At 37.4% G+C, this 15,132-nt stretch overlaps 1 protein-coding gene across 2 annotated transcripts in view; it reads right to left on the bottom strand.

The window, feature by feature from the left end:
* Positions 1-309: 309 nt before the first annotated feature.
* The window catches only part of itga6b (integrin, alpha 6b), a 29,014-nt gene continuing 14,191 nt past the window's right edge, over positions 310-15,132 (bottom strand). The window contains exons 3-26 of one of the 2 annotated variants that reach the window (XM_026931981.3): positions 14,764-14,843; positions 14,383-14,644; positions 13,827-13,958; positions 12,001-12,214; positions 11,723-11,916; positions 11,146-11,240; positions 10,762-10,889; positions 9,685-9,774; positions 9,535-9,596; positions 9,248-9,417; positions 8,303-8,446; positions 8,067-8,182; positions 7,576-7,732; positions 7,405-7,488; positions 7,245-7,324; positions 6,528-6,602; positions 6,173-6,275; positions 5,867-6,040; positions 4,660-4,770; positions 4,460-4,570; positions 3,819-3,917; positions 3,576-3,701; positions 2,661-2,770; positions 1,925-2,063 (exon numbers count right to left, since the gene is read on the bottom strand). In XM_026931981.3, coding sequence (XP_026787782.2) covers positions 2,702-2,770; positions 3,576-3,701; positions 3,819-3,917; positions 4,460-4,570; positions 4,660-4,770; positions 5,867-6,040; positions 6,173-6,275; positions 6,528-6,602; positions 7,245-7,324; positions 7,405-7,488; positions 7,576-7,732; positions 8,067-8,182; positions 8,303-8,446; positions 9,248-9,417; positions 9,535-9,596; positions 9,685-9,774; positions 10,762-10,889; positions 11,146-11,240; positions 11,723-11,916; positions 12,001-12,214; positions 13,827-13,958; positions 14,383-14,644; positions 14,764-14,843 — 2,876 coding nt within the window. In that variant the 3' untranslated portion in view covers positions 1,925-2,063; positions 2,661-2,701. Of the gene's footprint in view, positions 2,064-2,660; positions 2,771-3,575; positions 3,702-3,818; positions 3,918-4,459; positions 4,571-4,659; positions 4,771-5,866; positions 6,041-6,172; positions 6,276-6,527; positions 6,603-7,244; positions 7,325-7,404; positions 7,489-7,575; positions 7,733-8,066; positions 8,183-8,302; positions 8,447-9,247; positions 9,418-9,534; positions 9,597-9,684; positions 9,775-10,761; positions 10,890-11,145; positions 11,241-11,722; positions 11,917-12,000; positions 12,215-13,826; positions 13,959-14,382; positions 14,645-14,763; positions 14,844-15,132 lie in introns of both variants that reach the window. The other variant, XM_026931980.3, reaches the window with a different exon arrangement.

Genomic DNA, 15,132 nt, shown 5'->3' with positions numbered 1-15,132 from the left:
GGTGAGGGTGTAAATTCTGGGACAATTTTGAAAAATATGCAAGAAAAAATAAAGAAAATGCTCTGTAAGAAAGTGATAGGTCTACACTTTTGAGGCTAATATAAATCTGTTTCAATAAACAAACAAAATAGATAGTATATTCTTGCAAGTGATCTGTTATACTACTGTATGTGCTCGTTCCCCTCTAATTTTTAAGAAATATGAAAGCAAACTTCAGAAAAACATCTTGCTTCCTAGTTGAGCCCTGAAGCACAGTACACAAATGCAAAACAGATTATGAAAGAAATAGACATTGTTTAAAAAAAAAAATCCTCTTCATTTTGTTTTATTGGACAATAATATGTTTGCACCAGACTCAGGAGTTATGTTGTTTTTAATTGTGGGATGTTGTTTTTTCTCCCTCAATAACAACTATTTTTGAACAATAATAACCTCTCATTATGTATTTTGAAACCAAAAATATGACTGACTTTCCTTTTCCATTATCCATATCTTCAAGTCAACCTATGTAAATACATAATACTTTTATATAAAAAGGTGCCAGATTGCATGAACAAATTTCAGCCCTTGTATGTTTACAGTAAACCCTGAAATGATGATCTGTGTGAAATCAGTAAACGACTATACATACGTCAATGTGAAAGTGAACTCAGTACCAATCTTCACAATTCATAAAATAATTAAAAAAAAAACCTATTTTACAAAACAAGCATTAAGAAGTAAATAACGGTTAAAAAACCCACAAATATTTACATTCGTCCAAATGGTTCTGCGTAAAACTGAAAAAGTTTGTTTTAATTAAAAAAAAAATAATTAAAAAAAAGCTGGTAAGGATGGAGAACTTTAGAAATTTAGGAGTTAGAAATCTAGCCAAAAAAGTACTCACAAAAAAAAAAAGTCATGAAGAATCTTTGGCTTGCTTGTGAGAATCAGAGAATAAATACCAGTTCTCTGAACACAATTAGTATATACAGACCTAGGCATGTGCCAATATTAGATTTCTAAAATTTTGCACAATAACTGCAAAACTTTATCATGGTTTATGATATCAGAATATTCTATTTAAAATATGACCAATTTATCACTAGAAATGCAGAATTATTTTCTTTACAGAGAAGTATACAAGTGGTGTGCTGTGAATTTGTGGTTTTGATATTGGAAGTTGAGCACGATATGCTTGTTCAAGAGGTTAAAGCTGAGAGAAACCTGTTGCTAGGGAACAGACTGCTTGCACTTCCTGGAAATGAGGCTAAAGTTTACCTAGCTAGCATGTAGCCCAAAAGTCTTGTATACACACACACACACAACACACAGCCTAAAGGTAGAAGGACAGTGGAAATTAGATAAAATTGTCAGGAATATCAACATTTACCACAGATATGTTGGTAAATTACAAAAAAAAGCCTCAATACTACTACAATTACACTGTAATTACATGTAGCATTGATTGCTAACAATGTCTGTGGATTCTGTGCATATTAAGGAATGTCAACAATGTGCCACATCATATATTTAACTTCCAGAGATGATATTTCCATGAGATTGTGTTGTGTGTGTTGAATATTGTGATATACATCGTATAACAGACGATTGGCACATGCCTATATGTAAAAGTGAGGATCGATGCATAGAGAGCATAGAGAAACCCAAAAAATATCCATCTCTCTTTTCTTATCTCATTTATCAGTTTCATTTATCGTTATTGAAGTAGTCCCTAAACATAATACAGTTTTTTACAATTCATTTAGTCATTGTCATATTTACAATCAGAAGTTCGGGGTGTGCAATGATGAAGCACTCAATGTCTTAGAGAAAGTGTCTTTGGTTTGTTTGTGTTTTGTTTTGTTTGTTTAAAAAGCAGGATATTAATGTGCATTAGCAGCTGATGTAGCATAAGGCTAGGAGTAGCTCTCATTCTCGTTCCAAGAAGTCATCCACTGTTTCTTTTCCACCGAGGCCAGCTGCTCTTTCCCGGGTGGATGTGTCCGATCTTCCTTCTTAATCCTCACGGCGTTGTAACTTGGCACGCTGTTGTTGTATTTGGAACGTTTGAAAAATCCACACTGAAAGGAATGACGAAGCACAGGGATTAGCGTTAGCATGAGCCAAATGTGGACTGCTATTTTGTTTTAGATTAATACAAATTGAAGGCATGCCAGACATGAAGAAAGTGTGATGAGGAACATTTTTTTCAAAAGAGGCAACAGATAGGAATCTAGCACCAGAAGATCCAGAAAATATAACATGCACAAGAAAGCAGGAAAAATTTGAGTCTGCAAGGTCCAAGCATCTGCAATCAAGCTGAGCTTAGCTGTAAACATTTTAAATTTGATAATCACAGTTATGTAGTATATATATGTATGTAAAGCTTTATATGAGGAAATATGATGCGTTCATGTATGTAACCCTTTTATCCCCTTCGCCAACACCATACATGAAAGGTTTGCATTGTAAACAGCATTCTAAATCATCACTATGCACTGGAAGCTATAATATAATATTATAATAATAATAATAATAATAATAATAACTGCCACCATTTCCCCAGATCTAAGCAATGCAAGGTAGCACGATGATCCGGGCTAGCGTGAGTTAGCGCAGCCTACACTAACTCCCCATGCCACCGCTGAGCTTGAATGGATCTTTAAAAGGTCCGTTACCAAAAGAGAGCTGCTCGAACTTTCTTTGTCACTCCCTCTCGCTATGCATCAGAAGTCAGCGTCTCTTTCTCAGGTTCATATTTGGGCTCGCTTTTGCCGAAGAAGCCACACTAAAAGAAGTAAAGTTGTTTGGTTAGGGCCTTTTCCCACTGCACAAAGTACCAAAACTTCTGGCAAAAAACCTCCTAAAACTGTGCTTCTTTTTTTTCAGTGGCTATCAGTCCTGTACCAAACATTCCAGTTGTATGATTTTGGTACTTGCTCAAGATAGGAAATAACAGAACTATAATAATAGGGGCTAGCAATACTGTTGAATGGTTTGTTGGTGCCACATTTGTGTCCCATTAAAGTAACATAGCTCTTCTCAACCTGTGCAAAAGTAACAAATATGTTTACTTACTGATCATATGGGCTGCAACACATTTACTAACATGATTACCATACCATTTTTGAGGAATGCTCCCATCTGTAACTGTATATCGTTACTGGGCCAACATTGGCCTAAAACACTGGGTTGGACGCTGGAACAATCCACGTACGTATTGTGCACACATTGCCATTGGGCCTCTGATGATGCGGAAAATTAGAAACTATGAGGATGTAAGTATCTGATTTTTATATCGTACCTTTGATAAACTGAAAAAATTGAAAATGTTACTTTTGTTACTTTTTTGAATGTGCAGTAGAAAAACAACCCTACAGCCATGTTAACAGTGTTTGTCTTGGTATAGTCCATCTGCAACTTTTCTTTTCGTCTCAGACACACACAGACACACACAGACACACACAGACACACACAGACACACACAGACACACACAGACACACACAGACACACACAGACAGGTCAGTCATAATCGATGAATGAGAGCTGATGGGGATAAATCTATTTAGAATGAGGCTGTTCCTCGTCTTACCTTCCAGAGTAGGAAGACCAATAAGCCAAGCAGGAGCAGGCCCAGTAATATAGCCACCAGTATGATCCACCAGGGTAAACCTCCGTATTGTGCTGCCTTACGTACTGGGAATACAGTCACTCGTACCTAACACACACACACACACACACACACACACACACACACACACACACAGATAATTTGTCATAATATTTATAAATACATGGTTACTTATAATATAATTCCAACTTTGTCCCAGCTCACCTGTGTATCTTTATTTTTCAGCAACACATTTTTGGGGGCAGAGTCCAGACTGAGTGACGCTTTCACAATTATGTCGACATAACTCATATCAGCAAAGTCCTGCATGGAACAACAATGTTATAGTTCAAAGTTCAGGACACTGACCAAATGTGGCTCTTTATAACATTTCAAACAGTGAGCCAATATAAATAATTTAAACAGTAGCCCTAATACTAGGACTTGTTCACAAAAGTAGGTTTTGAATAATAAGCAAATTTGCTCAAATTTGAAGCTGGTTCTTAAGGCTTTTTTTGCTTCATAGATGCGAAGGAATCAGGCAATGTTTTTGCAGTACAACTCTCAATTCACAAGATATGGGCCAAAGTGTAAAACGCTGTGCTGTAGTATGACCACCAGTCCAATCTGGCCCATCTTATTATATAGCAGGGAGTACTACATACCATATTGACTAATTTTATGACTTATGCTTTGATCTGCATTACTTGTTTTGGTCCAGAAAAAGCAAGAAGAAGAAAAATAAAAAACAATACTGTTTCAACACCTTTGGTGCTTGGACCCCTAATAATATAAAACACTTAACATTGAACATATAAACTCATTGTCATATTTGTTCTGCACAACACATAATTGTTCAAACTCACCTCTATGAAGGTGCCATTCCACAGACGAGCTCTCAGTGCAATGATGCCGTTGCTGTCCAATCCCTGAAGAGGACACTTTAGCGTCACACACGATGCACCATCATCACAAGTCTGCAAACAACATAACAACTGATTACAAACAAAACAAAGAAAACAGAGGATCAGGGGCAAAAAAAAGGTGAACAGCAAACATGTTTTACCAAGACTTTAGATTTCCTCTTGTCAGAAAACAGGGATGATAAAACTCCTTCGTTTCCTGTGCTTTCACCTCCATCTTTAACTTCACGCTTGGTCCTGGACAGTGATGGAACCTGAAAAAGAATTAAAGCAATGGATATTAATCTTCCATTGGTGAACATTAAACATTTCTTTCTGTCTAGTCTCAGATTCAGAAGCTCTACCCATGGAGAATCAGTTATCATTTGTACTGTTAGCTGGTCATCAAGCTTCAGAATCTTGACAGTAGCAATTTGTTTGGCTCTCCACCTTTCGAAACATTGGACAACAAACCCAATTAGGTTTTTCCAAGCAAGATGCAGTCACTGGATTGACATATCCAGTCTATGGATCGCTGCGAGTAAACATGGCTGGCTATATAGTGTCAGTCAAGTGCATCATCCAATGAAAGTACACATTTAATAATGAAAAGTACCAGATTCGCTAGCGAAAATTTGCAGGACTACATTCTCTCGCAAATGTGTGCAGTAGTTACCATTTTATCATTACTATTTTAATCTTATTGTTAGTTTTAATCTTAACTCTTTTTGTCAAGTTTTTTACTCTGTAAATATTTGGTTTTTCTGGGGGGGATTTTTCCCCATTTTCTCCCTAACTTGGTCTTGGCTAATTGCCAACTAGCTAACGCTTCCCCATCATACAACAGCTGCCAGGGAGGGTGAAGGCTAACACATGCTTCCTACTAGACATGTGAAGCCACACAACCTCAGGTTTTGGAACTGCTGCTCATGCTGCAACACAGGGCAGTCTAACACACTCCGAGCTATCTACCCTCTTCCACATACATGGGCTCACAGATGCCTAGTCACTGTGACAGACACTGTCAACACAGCCAATTTTGGTCATAAAAATCATAATAACTAACAAATAAGCCATGAGATTTGTAACATCTGTGACTCTCTGTATATACAAGCCAATTGAACAACAACTGAACATTTAACTAATTATTACTCATAACTGCTTTTGAAGAAAGTGGAAAATTCACCTGTTAAATTTAATGTAGTTGCACAAGCACACAGAATAGATAAATGTCATATGTGCGGGGTGGAGAAAGTACAGAAAAACAATACAAGATGACAAGAACAAGTACATCCAACCTCCACATATCTAATGATATACTGCTGTTTCTAAGCAGCGTAAAAAATCCCTTTGGTCTCAAGTGTGACTTACCTGACTTAAACTGAGCGTGTTGACCTCATCTGGTCTGCAGTTGATATTATCCGTACCCGTAGTAGTGATTTCCATTAGGTACAGCAGCCATTTCTTTGTAGCTGTGTTCTTGGGCCACTCGATGTTCAGAAATGCCGTGCCGAACGACTTCAGAGGCTTTCCCAAGTTTATCACCTTCAGAATTTACAATAAACAGAGTTAACCTATTGATAAATATGAACTGGTGGAGAGAAAAGGCTTGCACTGAGGCATAATGATCAAAGCTGTGTTTCTATAATGTGCTATATTGTATGATAACATACTCACCCTGAATTCATAGTCAATCTGGCTACCGATCTCAGTTTCCGACTTCATAGCGCTCTCTCCTAAGACACTTCCAGTGAACTCCAGCTGAGACGGCCTAGCCACCCTGAAACAACCAAACCATGTTTATCATTAAAGATCAGTACACATTAACATTTTACTCATACATTTACCACATTAGAAGTAAAACCTGCTCTGAGGTCAGAACTCCAGTCTGATGTGTTACTTAACTATTATTATATTTATTATGTATATGTGTTGCTGGCATGTATGTACATATATGTTTAATTTTACATGATTAATATTGTTCATTTTATAAAAATGACAAATATAAAAGTTATGGCATTTTGTAACTTACCCAGAAAGCGACAACAGCAGCTCAATTACAACATCAGCTTTCTTTGTCACTGTCTGTGGTGCCTGGTCACTCGTCCTACAAGGCACACAAACACACACAAAGTTACACTCAATAATCTTAAGGGAATACTCCAGTGTTTTTTTTTTTTTTTTGTTTTTTTTTTTAACTTAACCATATCTGTATCATATGTGTGATTACCACAGACATTTCCCTGCCCTTGGAAAACAGAACAAAAAACAACAGAACAACTGTTTACCTGAAATAGCCTTAGAACTGAAGTTTTTTTTGTTGTTAAAATGATTAGGTAAAACATATTTATTAATTCTTCAATAAGTGTTTAATTAAGCACTAAATCTTTATCATCTGTCCTTTGAGATAGGACTGCGAAAGAAGAATTGCTGTTGCATGGACACCACAGATTTTTTACATAACCAGAATTACTTTTTACTGTATAGATCTTGAAAAGTTCAATACTGTTAAGTCTCAGTGACACTTTGTCATATCTGTCTCATTTAGACACATTAGTTAGTTTTGCTTGAACAAATTTTCTGGTGTTTTCTCCATTACATGGAAACGTGGAAATTATTATCCATGGTAATCGGTAATTTGTATGGAGATTAAGATTAAAATGAAAAAAATATTTTTTTTTTAAAGATTATTCCTTTAAAGATTAAGGCTGAAGGATAATTTTCACTTGACAGTCTAAAAATGACTTACGTTTTAAGATCAAGTGTAACTTCTACTTCAGTCGTGTCCAGTGAAATCCCACCAGTGCTCAGAATTATGTAAAATACTACCTATAACATAAAAATAGAAAGATAGTGTCAGAACAGATTGATCACACCGGCTAAATTTCTGTGCTATCTCTGTGACTTACTTCCGAGTCTCTTTTGAAAGGATTTCCCAGTTCACAATCAGCTTTTGATCCGTTCTGATTGGCCAGACAGAAGATCTGCTTGTCCTGTATACAAACAAACGTTCAATTAAATATAAGAAAGTAAAAAGCAGGACGCTCACATCTGGTACGGACTTGAGACGTCAGACTCACAGCAGACTTGGTGCGAATTGCGGAGTAAGAAAGCGACTTGGGGAATGATGCTGTCAGAAGTGATTCGTATGCGTCATCTCCATTCTTATTGGTCACCGTGACCTCCAGGGCAATCTCCTTCTGGTGGCTGAGTGAAATGACTGGCACTTGATTCTGACTGAAAGCATGACAGGAGATGGTCAGTAAGTTTCTTTACGATACAATACAATACATCACGCTTCAATTAGTCGCAGATCAGGGAGCAAATATAAAACATGATATAGAATAAACTGCCCTAAACTTTATTCAACTTTTTTTCAGTAATCTGATCTGATTAAAAAAAAGTGATCTTTTTAAGACCACTTCCTATATTACTTTATGCAAAACGTGTGCTGCTGTTTGAAATAGAAATATATATATTATACATTTCTATATATATAATATTTTTAGTAAATAATAAATTCCACAGATGTGGGACAGAACAATCCATTCACTTATATAAGAGAACTCACACTGGCAGTGGGTTGAAGATGTCTTGGTTGCTCTCTCGAGAGCAGAATCTGTACTGCAGCTGCAAGTTACTCTGGCACCTCAGGTCACTGCCACAGCCCTCCTTCACAAAATTCACCTGAGACCAAAAAAAGTAATAATAATAATAATAAGCATCTTCATGCATTTTAAAGTGTCCTTTAATTAAAGACCTGTGTGCATGAAAGCTTTTGCATGTTGTGATATAAAGAGTGTTTACCTCAGTAAGGGTTGGCTGGATGGCAGCGAGGATGGGACTCAGCTCAGCGAGGGCCGTTTGTCTCTTCCTGCGTCCTATTGACGGCTTCAGGATCTCCACATTCACCTCTATGGGCATGGCTCTCAGCTTATCCTTTAAGTTATCCTTCACAGCAGGACAGCAAAATAGGTTTCATAAAACATAAGGCAAACCAAATTTTCCCACAAGGTGGCAGTAATATTCTTACACGCTTCTGACATTGGGAAAGCAAGAGAAATTCAGCCTAGTCATAAAATTTAAACAGACGTGGCAACAGTCAGAAGAGCTGCTCAGTTTTCTAACTGGAAAAATGGTTACTTTTTTACTTTATAACAGGGCATTTAACCCTCTTAACTGCAGCCTAATCAGGTGCCTTACAGTAGAGATTCATTAAATGTACATTGTTAAAGAACCCCAGAACTTGAATTAAGAAACACTGCATGATGACATGACTCTAGATGATTTTCAAAATCACAGGATCTCTGTACTGCTCACACTGTGTCATTTATCACTTGTCTGTGATTTTTTTTTTTTAATTTCTTACAGAAAATAATTAATCAAAGAAAATACAGTAATTCACCATTATCCAAGTTATTATATTTATTATTGACTTCTTATAGTGATTAGCCTATTTGACCGGTAACTTGTATTGAATAATTTTAATCCAAACCTCAAAACAAGTAGTTTTTATACATATAATGTTAACTATTTCTCTAATAAATATTATTATTAAAAATATTATTGTACACATTTAAATAATTTTGTGCTTTCCTGTTCTGAACACAGGCTAAGACGCCACATTCTAACACAAGTTTATGAGGTTCAAATTTTACACCTATCGGCCTCTGCAGATGATCACCAAAGTATGGAAAATAATTCTGCCCACCCACATGCTCATCTAACACCTTGTTTTTGTGCTTGTTGTACCTGAAGTTTGAGGGTTTTTCTTAAGCAGTTTTGCTCATTCGGCTTTTTAAGCTCCATGACTCCTGTGCTCTCATAGTCAGTGTCTGTGGAGGCGAGTGGGGTGAAAACGGCACGAGAGGGAAGTCCCAGCTTCTTCCTCTTCGTCTCCACCTGGATGGTGTATTTGATTTCTGAGTGGAAGTGAGGAAAGATCGATCAGTTAAAAATAAACATTTAACACATTTGTAGTATTTTAGTTCTAAATTGTAAGGCTGTCAGCACGGCAGGAAGAAAACGTATGTACTCACTGAGGGAAGGGCTGTAGTTTTTGGAGTTGGAGGTGAATTTGAAACAGATATCCACCTGAAGACTGGAAACATATCCATTTCTTTGAAAAACACATCAGCACACAAGCATGGAAAAACATTACAGACTGATGTTTGATAAGTCTCTCTTACCAAATGCTGTCACCGCAGTTCTTCTTAGTGAGGTCTATCTCTTTCGGAGTGGTGGTGACCGTCTTTTCTATGTTGACCACTGGCCTTGTTCTGTGAGATATCAGGAATAAATGATCAGAAGGAGCAGTGGAAGCTCAGCAGTCAGAATTCAGACAAAACGAGAAGTAAAGGCTGTAGAAGTTTGATCCTAGTGAGCATATCGCGGTTGTCACTGTGTCAATGGGTAACGCACTTGCTGGAGCTAACTCTGTAATTTGTTAACAGAAGCACTTAAAGAAAGGAATATATATATAAATGATCTATTACTATATATTACTGCAAATCTATACCCGATCAAACCAGCCAAAGATAATTCTGAAGTTGTAAAGATTCACCGTGTTCTCACTAGTCCTGTCAGAACGAATTTTGAATTTGTTACAGTAGTCATATATTTGATGTGTTTACACTGTTTCCTAAACTGTCTGGTGTAAATGTCATTAATAACACACTTTTAGATCACTTTTTAAAATTTACATACACACACACACACACACACTAATATATATATATATATATATATATATATTTTTTTTTTTTTTTGTATTTTTTTGTATTTTGTATTTATTGTCTTGAACCTTAACTTCTAACTGCAAAACTACTAACTGCAAAACCTGTTGTCTGGTAATTATCCTGTACCACACTGCTGTTAATTTTCTATAATATTTTACACTGAGAATGCGCTTCCTACGTGCTCATCCTACTTGTCTATAGCTAGAATGACAATAAAACTCTTCACACTTTTGCAAATAAATGTAAAGCAACAATCTAATGTATGGCCTAAGATTGAATCACAATCTCAAATGGAGTTATACACAGCACATAGTGCAAACTTTAGGTTCTACAATGCCATTATGTTATACCCTGTGTAATGAGCATATAGAGTGAATAAGAATCTGTTCTGTGTTATGAATGCTTAAATAATACAACTCGAAGCCGTACTGCTAAAATTATTATTTAAATGTAATCCAATATTTAATGAAATATTCCAAGTAATGAAAATTTAACTTTTTAAAGTGATTAAACAGCCCAGGTTTTCACCTGTACACGACCACAGTGTCAGAGAGAGATCCAACGGCCATGTCTGGGTATTGGTTGTTGTCTAAATCCATGTTACCAGCTAAGGAGTAACCAAACATCTTAATGTTCAGGTTTCTTCCTTTCAGCACCTGGTAGAGACAAAAAATGAGCAATGGAATGAGAATAAGTGAGTGAAAAGATAAATATACAAGCAAGGAATGATAGAGGCAATCATTTACTTGGCTGTATTAATGCTCTGTTATCATTTACAGTATTTAAAATACTCTAAAGTCAAATAATGTCAATAATTTGTGAACAGTCAGTTGAAGCAGACTAGTTTTCACTGTTCGCTTCTAGTCTGACATGCTATCAGATAAATGTTGGAGTGATGGGGTGGTATTAAACCTGAGCAGGTTCTTTTTTGAGGCCGTCGCTTGAGCCGTGATAGATGTAGACACTTCCTGCTCCTTCATCATCATATGGAGCCCCAACAGCCACATCTACACAACACAAACAGACCATGTGCACATTTAACATTTCTTCTTTATTAGTATGCTCACCATAATTAGGACCATTATCATGTATCACTAACATGTTCATCACCACCATAATGATCATCTCTATGATGAAAGGAATAAACGGTAACTTTATAAGGATGTTATAAAGGCATGAAAAACCTCATTGAAGTCATAACATTGATCAGAAAATTAAAGTACTGGTTCCTGGTACCAATACGTCTTTCTTTGCAATGTGTTTTTTTTATTTAGGCTTGCATCTCGATGTTTGCACACTGTTTGATGTGATATCACTAACCAAACAGCAACAAACTATTGGAACCAATCTTAATTAGCTACTAAAAACCAACCAACTGCACTGATGGACAAAGGAAAAGCAGGTCAGGGTTTCTGTTGTCAAAAGTTAAAAAAAAATCATTTGTACAGTGAAAAACTATTATTGCCAACAAAATCTCAAAGTCACAAACCATTAAATCCATCCAGGTTAAGGTCACCAAGGTTTTCAATAGCTAGCCCAAACATGGAATTTTTGGCTCCATCTATTCTAGTTTTGATGGCCTTGTCCCAATCTCCATTCTGATTGATGTAGACGTAAACAGCGCCACCGATGTCACCATTCTTTATAAAGAACTGAGGAGCTCCAACTACAAGATCTTGCCATCTGTAAAAGAGTGACAGGAAACAGCAGTTAAGTATACACAGATGTCACAGGATTTGTTTAAAATTGCTGCATTACTGGTCTTACCCATCTCCGTTTAAATCGACCACTGCAAGTTCGTAGCCAAAAGACGAGGCTAGGCCCTCTCCTTCGATGATATACTCAGTGACCATATTCGTAGCTGTATCTGACTCCTTCTTCAACAGAACCACGGCTCCACTGTGATTGGCTCTCGGTGCTCCGGCGACCACGGTCAGCTGACCTTTCTTAGTCAGCATCTTACCAGAGTCTAGAGAGAATCCTGAGGAGAGACATGGCCAATCAGAGATTAGGTGAAGTGGTTCATCAGCCAGTGTCAGAATGTTTAACCAAAAATGCTAAACATTAACAAAAGTCACCAGGTAGCATGTATTTTCTATGTGCCACAGTGACTGTGCTGTGAAAGAGAGCCCTAATTATTACCTAATAAAATGAACTTGCACTAAAAATAATTTTTTCAACATTTTCAGTAGTGACCTAATTTCAGTAATCAAAACTGGTAGCTTTTAGGGCTGTAATCTGTATTTTACTCTTTAAATACTATTCAAATCTCTCCACTTAAAAGGGAAAAAAAGCACAGCGGCAAATTTTAGATCCAATGTCCTTGTATTCGCCCAGCATAAGTCGATGGAAACAGGTACTGTATTTGTTGTACTTTTTGGCTAGATATCTCTTGAATCACTTGTAGGAAAATAGGTTGGAATAAATGGATGCCATTTATGGCATATTTTATAGTCAAAAACCTTTTTAAAATTATGCATCACTTTTGAAATTAAATATAACACTGGAGAAAATTCAGTATGTGCTAATACTGATTTCTATGTAGCCAATTTCTATGTGGATCTTGGCTAGTGCAAGAAATGTAAATTTAAACTATGTTTCATTCATTCGTTCCATTCATTTTTCTTTACTTGAGAAATTAATATGATTTTCACCTCCGTGGTTTATGTGGTACAAGTAATAAAAGTTCACTCTGTCCCTTAAATCTTTTAAGTAATTAAAATGCAATTTTCAGGGAATGTGACAGTCCTACTAGTTGGTGCCCTTAATTCATGAGCATCAACATTAGCATTTTTGGTTTTAAACATTCATAAATCAAACGTAGCACATATCTAGTGATATCTGATGGCTCATTCACACATACTGGACTTATATGAACATGCCACTGTTGTGAATGAGAGTGATTTTTGGACATATATGAGGTCTAGGGTTGTTACGGTTGTCAGTCGTTGTGAATGATAGGACACTTACTTCAACACTGTATGTGCAATGGCACTTCTGTATGAAGAAATAGTAAAGAACTTTCATTTTAATTTTGAAAGTTTTTAAATACTGTGAAAATTTCAAACCGTAACACCCCTAGTGAGATCATGACATGCACTTTTCCAGGCATCCACTAGTTACACCACTTTGTCACAACACTACATGCTATAACTCAGACAAAATGTCGCCAATGGAAGAAATTTAAATGATGAAATTCCTTGATCGACATGAAATATACAGGTATAGTATAAGGTTTTTGTGGGATATGGCTGGAATGAATGATGATCATCCCGGACGTCCCACAAACCTAAGTAGCTATTGGTGGTCAAGTGGCCCTCCATTGTAGCGTCGGCTCGAGGAGGATGAGAGCTATATACAAACTGATCCGGGTCACTGCTGGACACGCTAGTCATAAACAGAACACCTAAAACCCACACACACGTACAGACAACTGACGCAGAAAGAAATTCAACAGAGTATTTAAGGATTAACTCAGGTCTATCAATGAAAACAAAAAAAAAATAACGTGTTTCTTTTACAGATGAAATGAGGATTCAAGGGAATGTTTTTTTGTAATGAATATGATGTGATGTGATGAACGCCAGACGCACCTAAATAGCTGTTAGCAGGGACGGCCACTTCGTCGAGTCCTTCAGGCGTGCTGTATTTGACCTCAAATGGTCCATCATCATAGAAACCCATCTCCAGCAGCGTGTTGTTCTTCTGCTCCAAGCGTACAACGCCTTAGACCACGCCCAAGGTAAAGGATCATTGGAGTCAATGGATGAATGGATGAGAGCGGAGGATAGTGAACATGTGGGATAGTTAGAGGGCAAAGTGAAGGAAATGAAGGGCAAAAGAAACAAAATAAGATGTTGAACAAAAAGTGTTTAATGGCAAGTTCATGTGATAATCTACAGTGAAATGAGACTGATGCAACCTCCCCTCCACATCACTTCTCCTCCTAATCTATACTCCCCCTCTTCTTTCCCCTCCTCCTAATCTAAACTCCTCCTAACCACTCCTATCCATTTTGCTCCTCTTCCCTCCTCCCCTCTCCCATCCCTCCTTGTTTCTGATCTCTACTCCTAGTCTTCCCCCTCCCCTCTCCCATCCCTCCTTGTTTCTGATCTCTACTCCTCCTCTTCTCTCCTCTCCTCTCCCCACCTTTCCAGTTGAAGGCTCCGGGTGCTCCAAATACTATGTAATGGTAGTCCTTGGTGAAGGTAACTGAGAGGCCTTGCTGGCAGGAGCCGAACCGCTCGTGACCCCTGATTCGGCCCTCGCAGAAGCTCCAGTCTCCTCCCTCGTCACCAGTGCTCTCGTCGATTTTCAGCTCCTGACTGAGCACGTAGCAGCGGCCCGTGATGTCGCGGGCCTCCTGCGCCGTATTGGTAAACTGTCTCTTCTGGTAGCGATGTGCACACGTCTGGAACAGGTAGAAACCAGCGGAGCACTTACTAACTAGAGCGACAGACCTAGTAGATGCATCTCACACACACACACACACACACACACACACACACACACAAGCCAGCAAACACTGACCACAATCTTGCCCCCGGGTCCTTGACTCTGCACTGTGACACCCATCCACTGGTTATCTTTGCTCTCCTGGGCCAGGTTCTCTACAAACACATACACACACACACAACAGACATTAAATCACAGAACTGTACACAGTTTATATAAATATATACAGTATGCAAACTTTTGAAATAAGGAAAAAACAAGTGTTCTATCAAATCCAAAAATCTTTGTATTTAAGGACTTGTAATGGGACTTTAAATAACAACTTTATTAAAGGCAAGTGTACTTATACTTGTGTGAAGCTGTTATTATAAAGTTGTCCATAAGTTATTATAAGCCTAAATTTATCTTACAGTTGATATTAGACAATGGTTTAGTTTCAACTAT

Source organism: Pangasianodon hypophthalmus, chromosome 26, assembly GCF_027358585.1.
Source record: "Pangasianodon hypophthalmus isolate fPanHyp1 chromosome 26, fPanHyp1.pri, whole genome shotgun sequence".
Taxonomy (NCBI): domain Eukaryota; kingdom Metazoa; phylum Chordata; class Actinopteri; order Siluriformes; family Pangasiidae; genus Pangasianodon; species Pangasianodon hypophthalmus.
The sequence above is the reverse complement of the archived record's forward strand: the minus strand, read 5'-3'. Positions and strand labels throughout refer to the sequence as shown.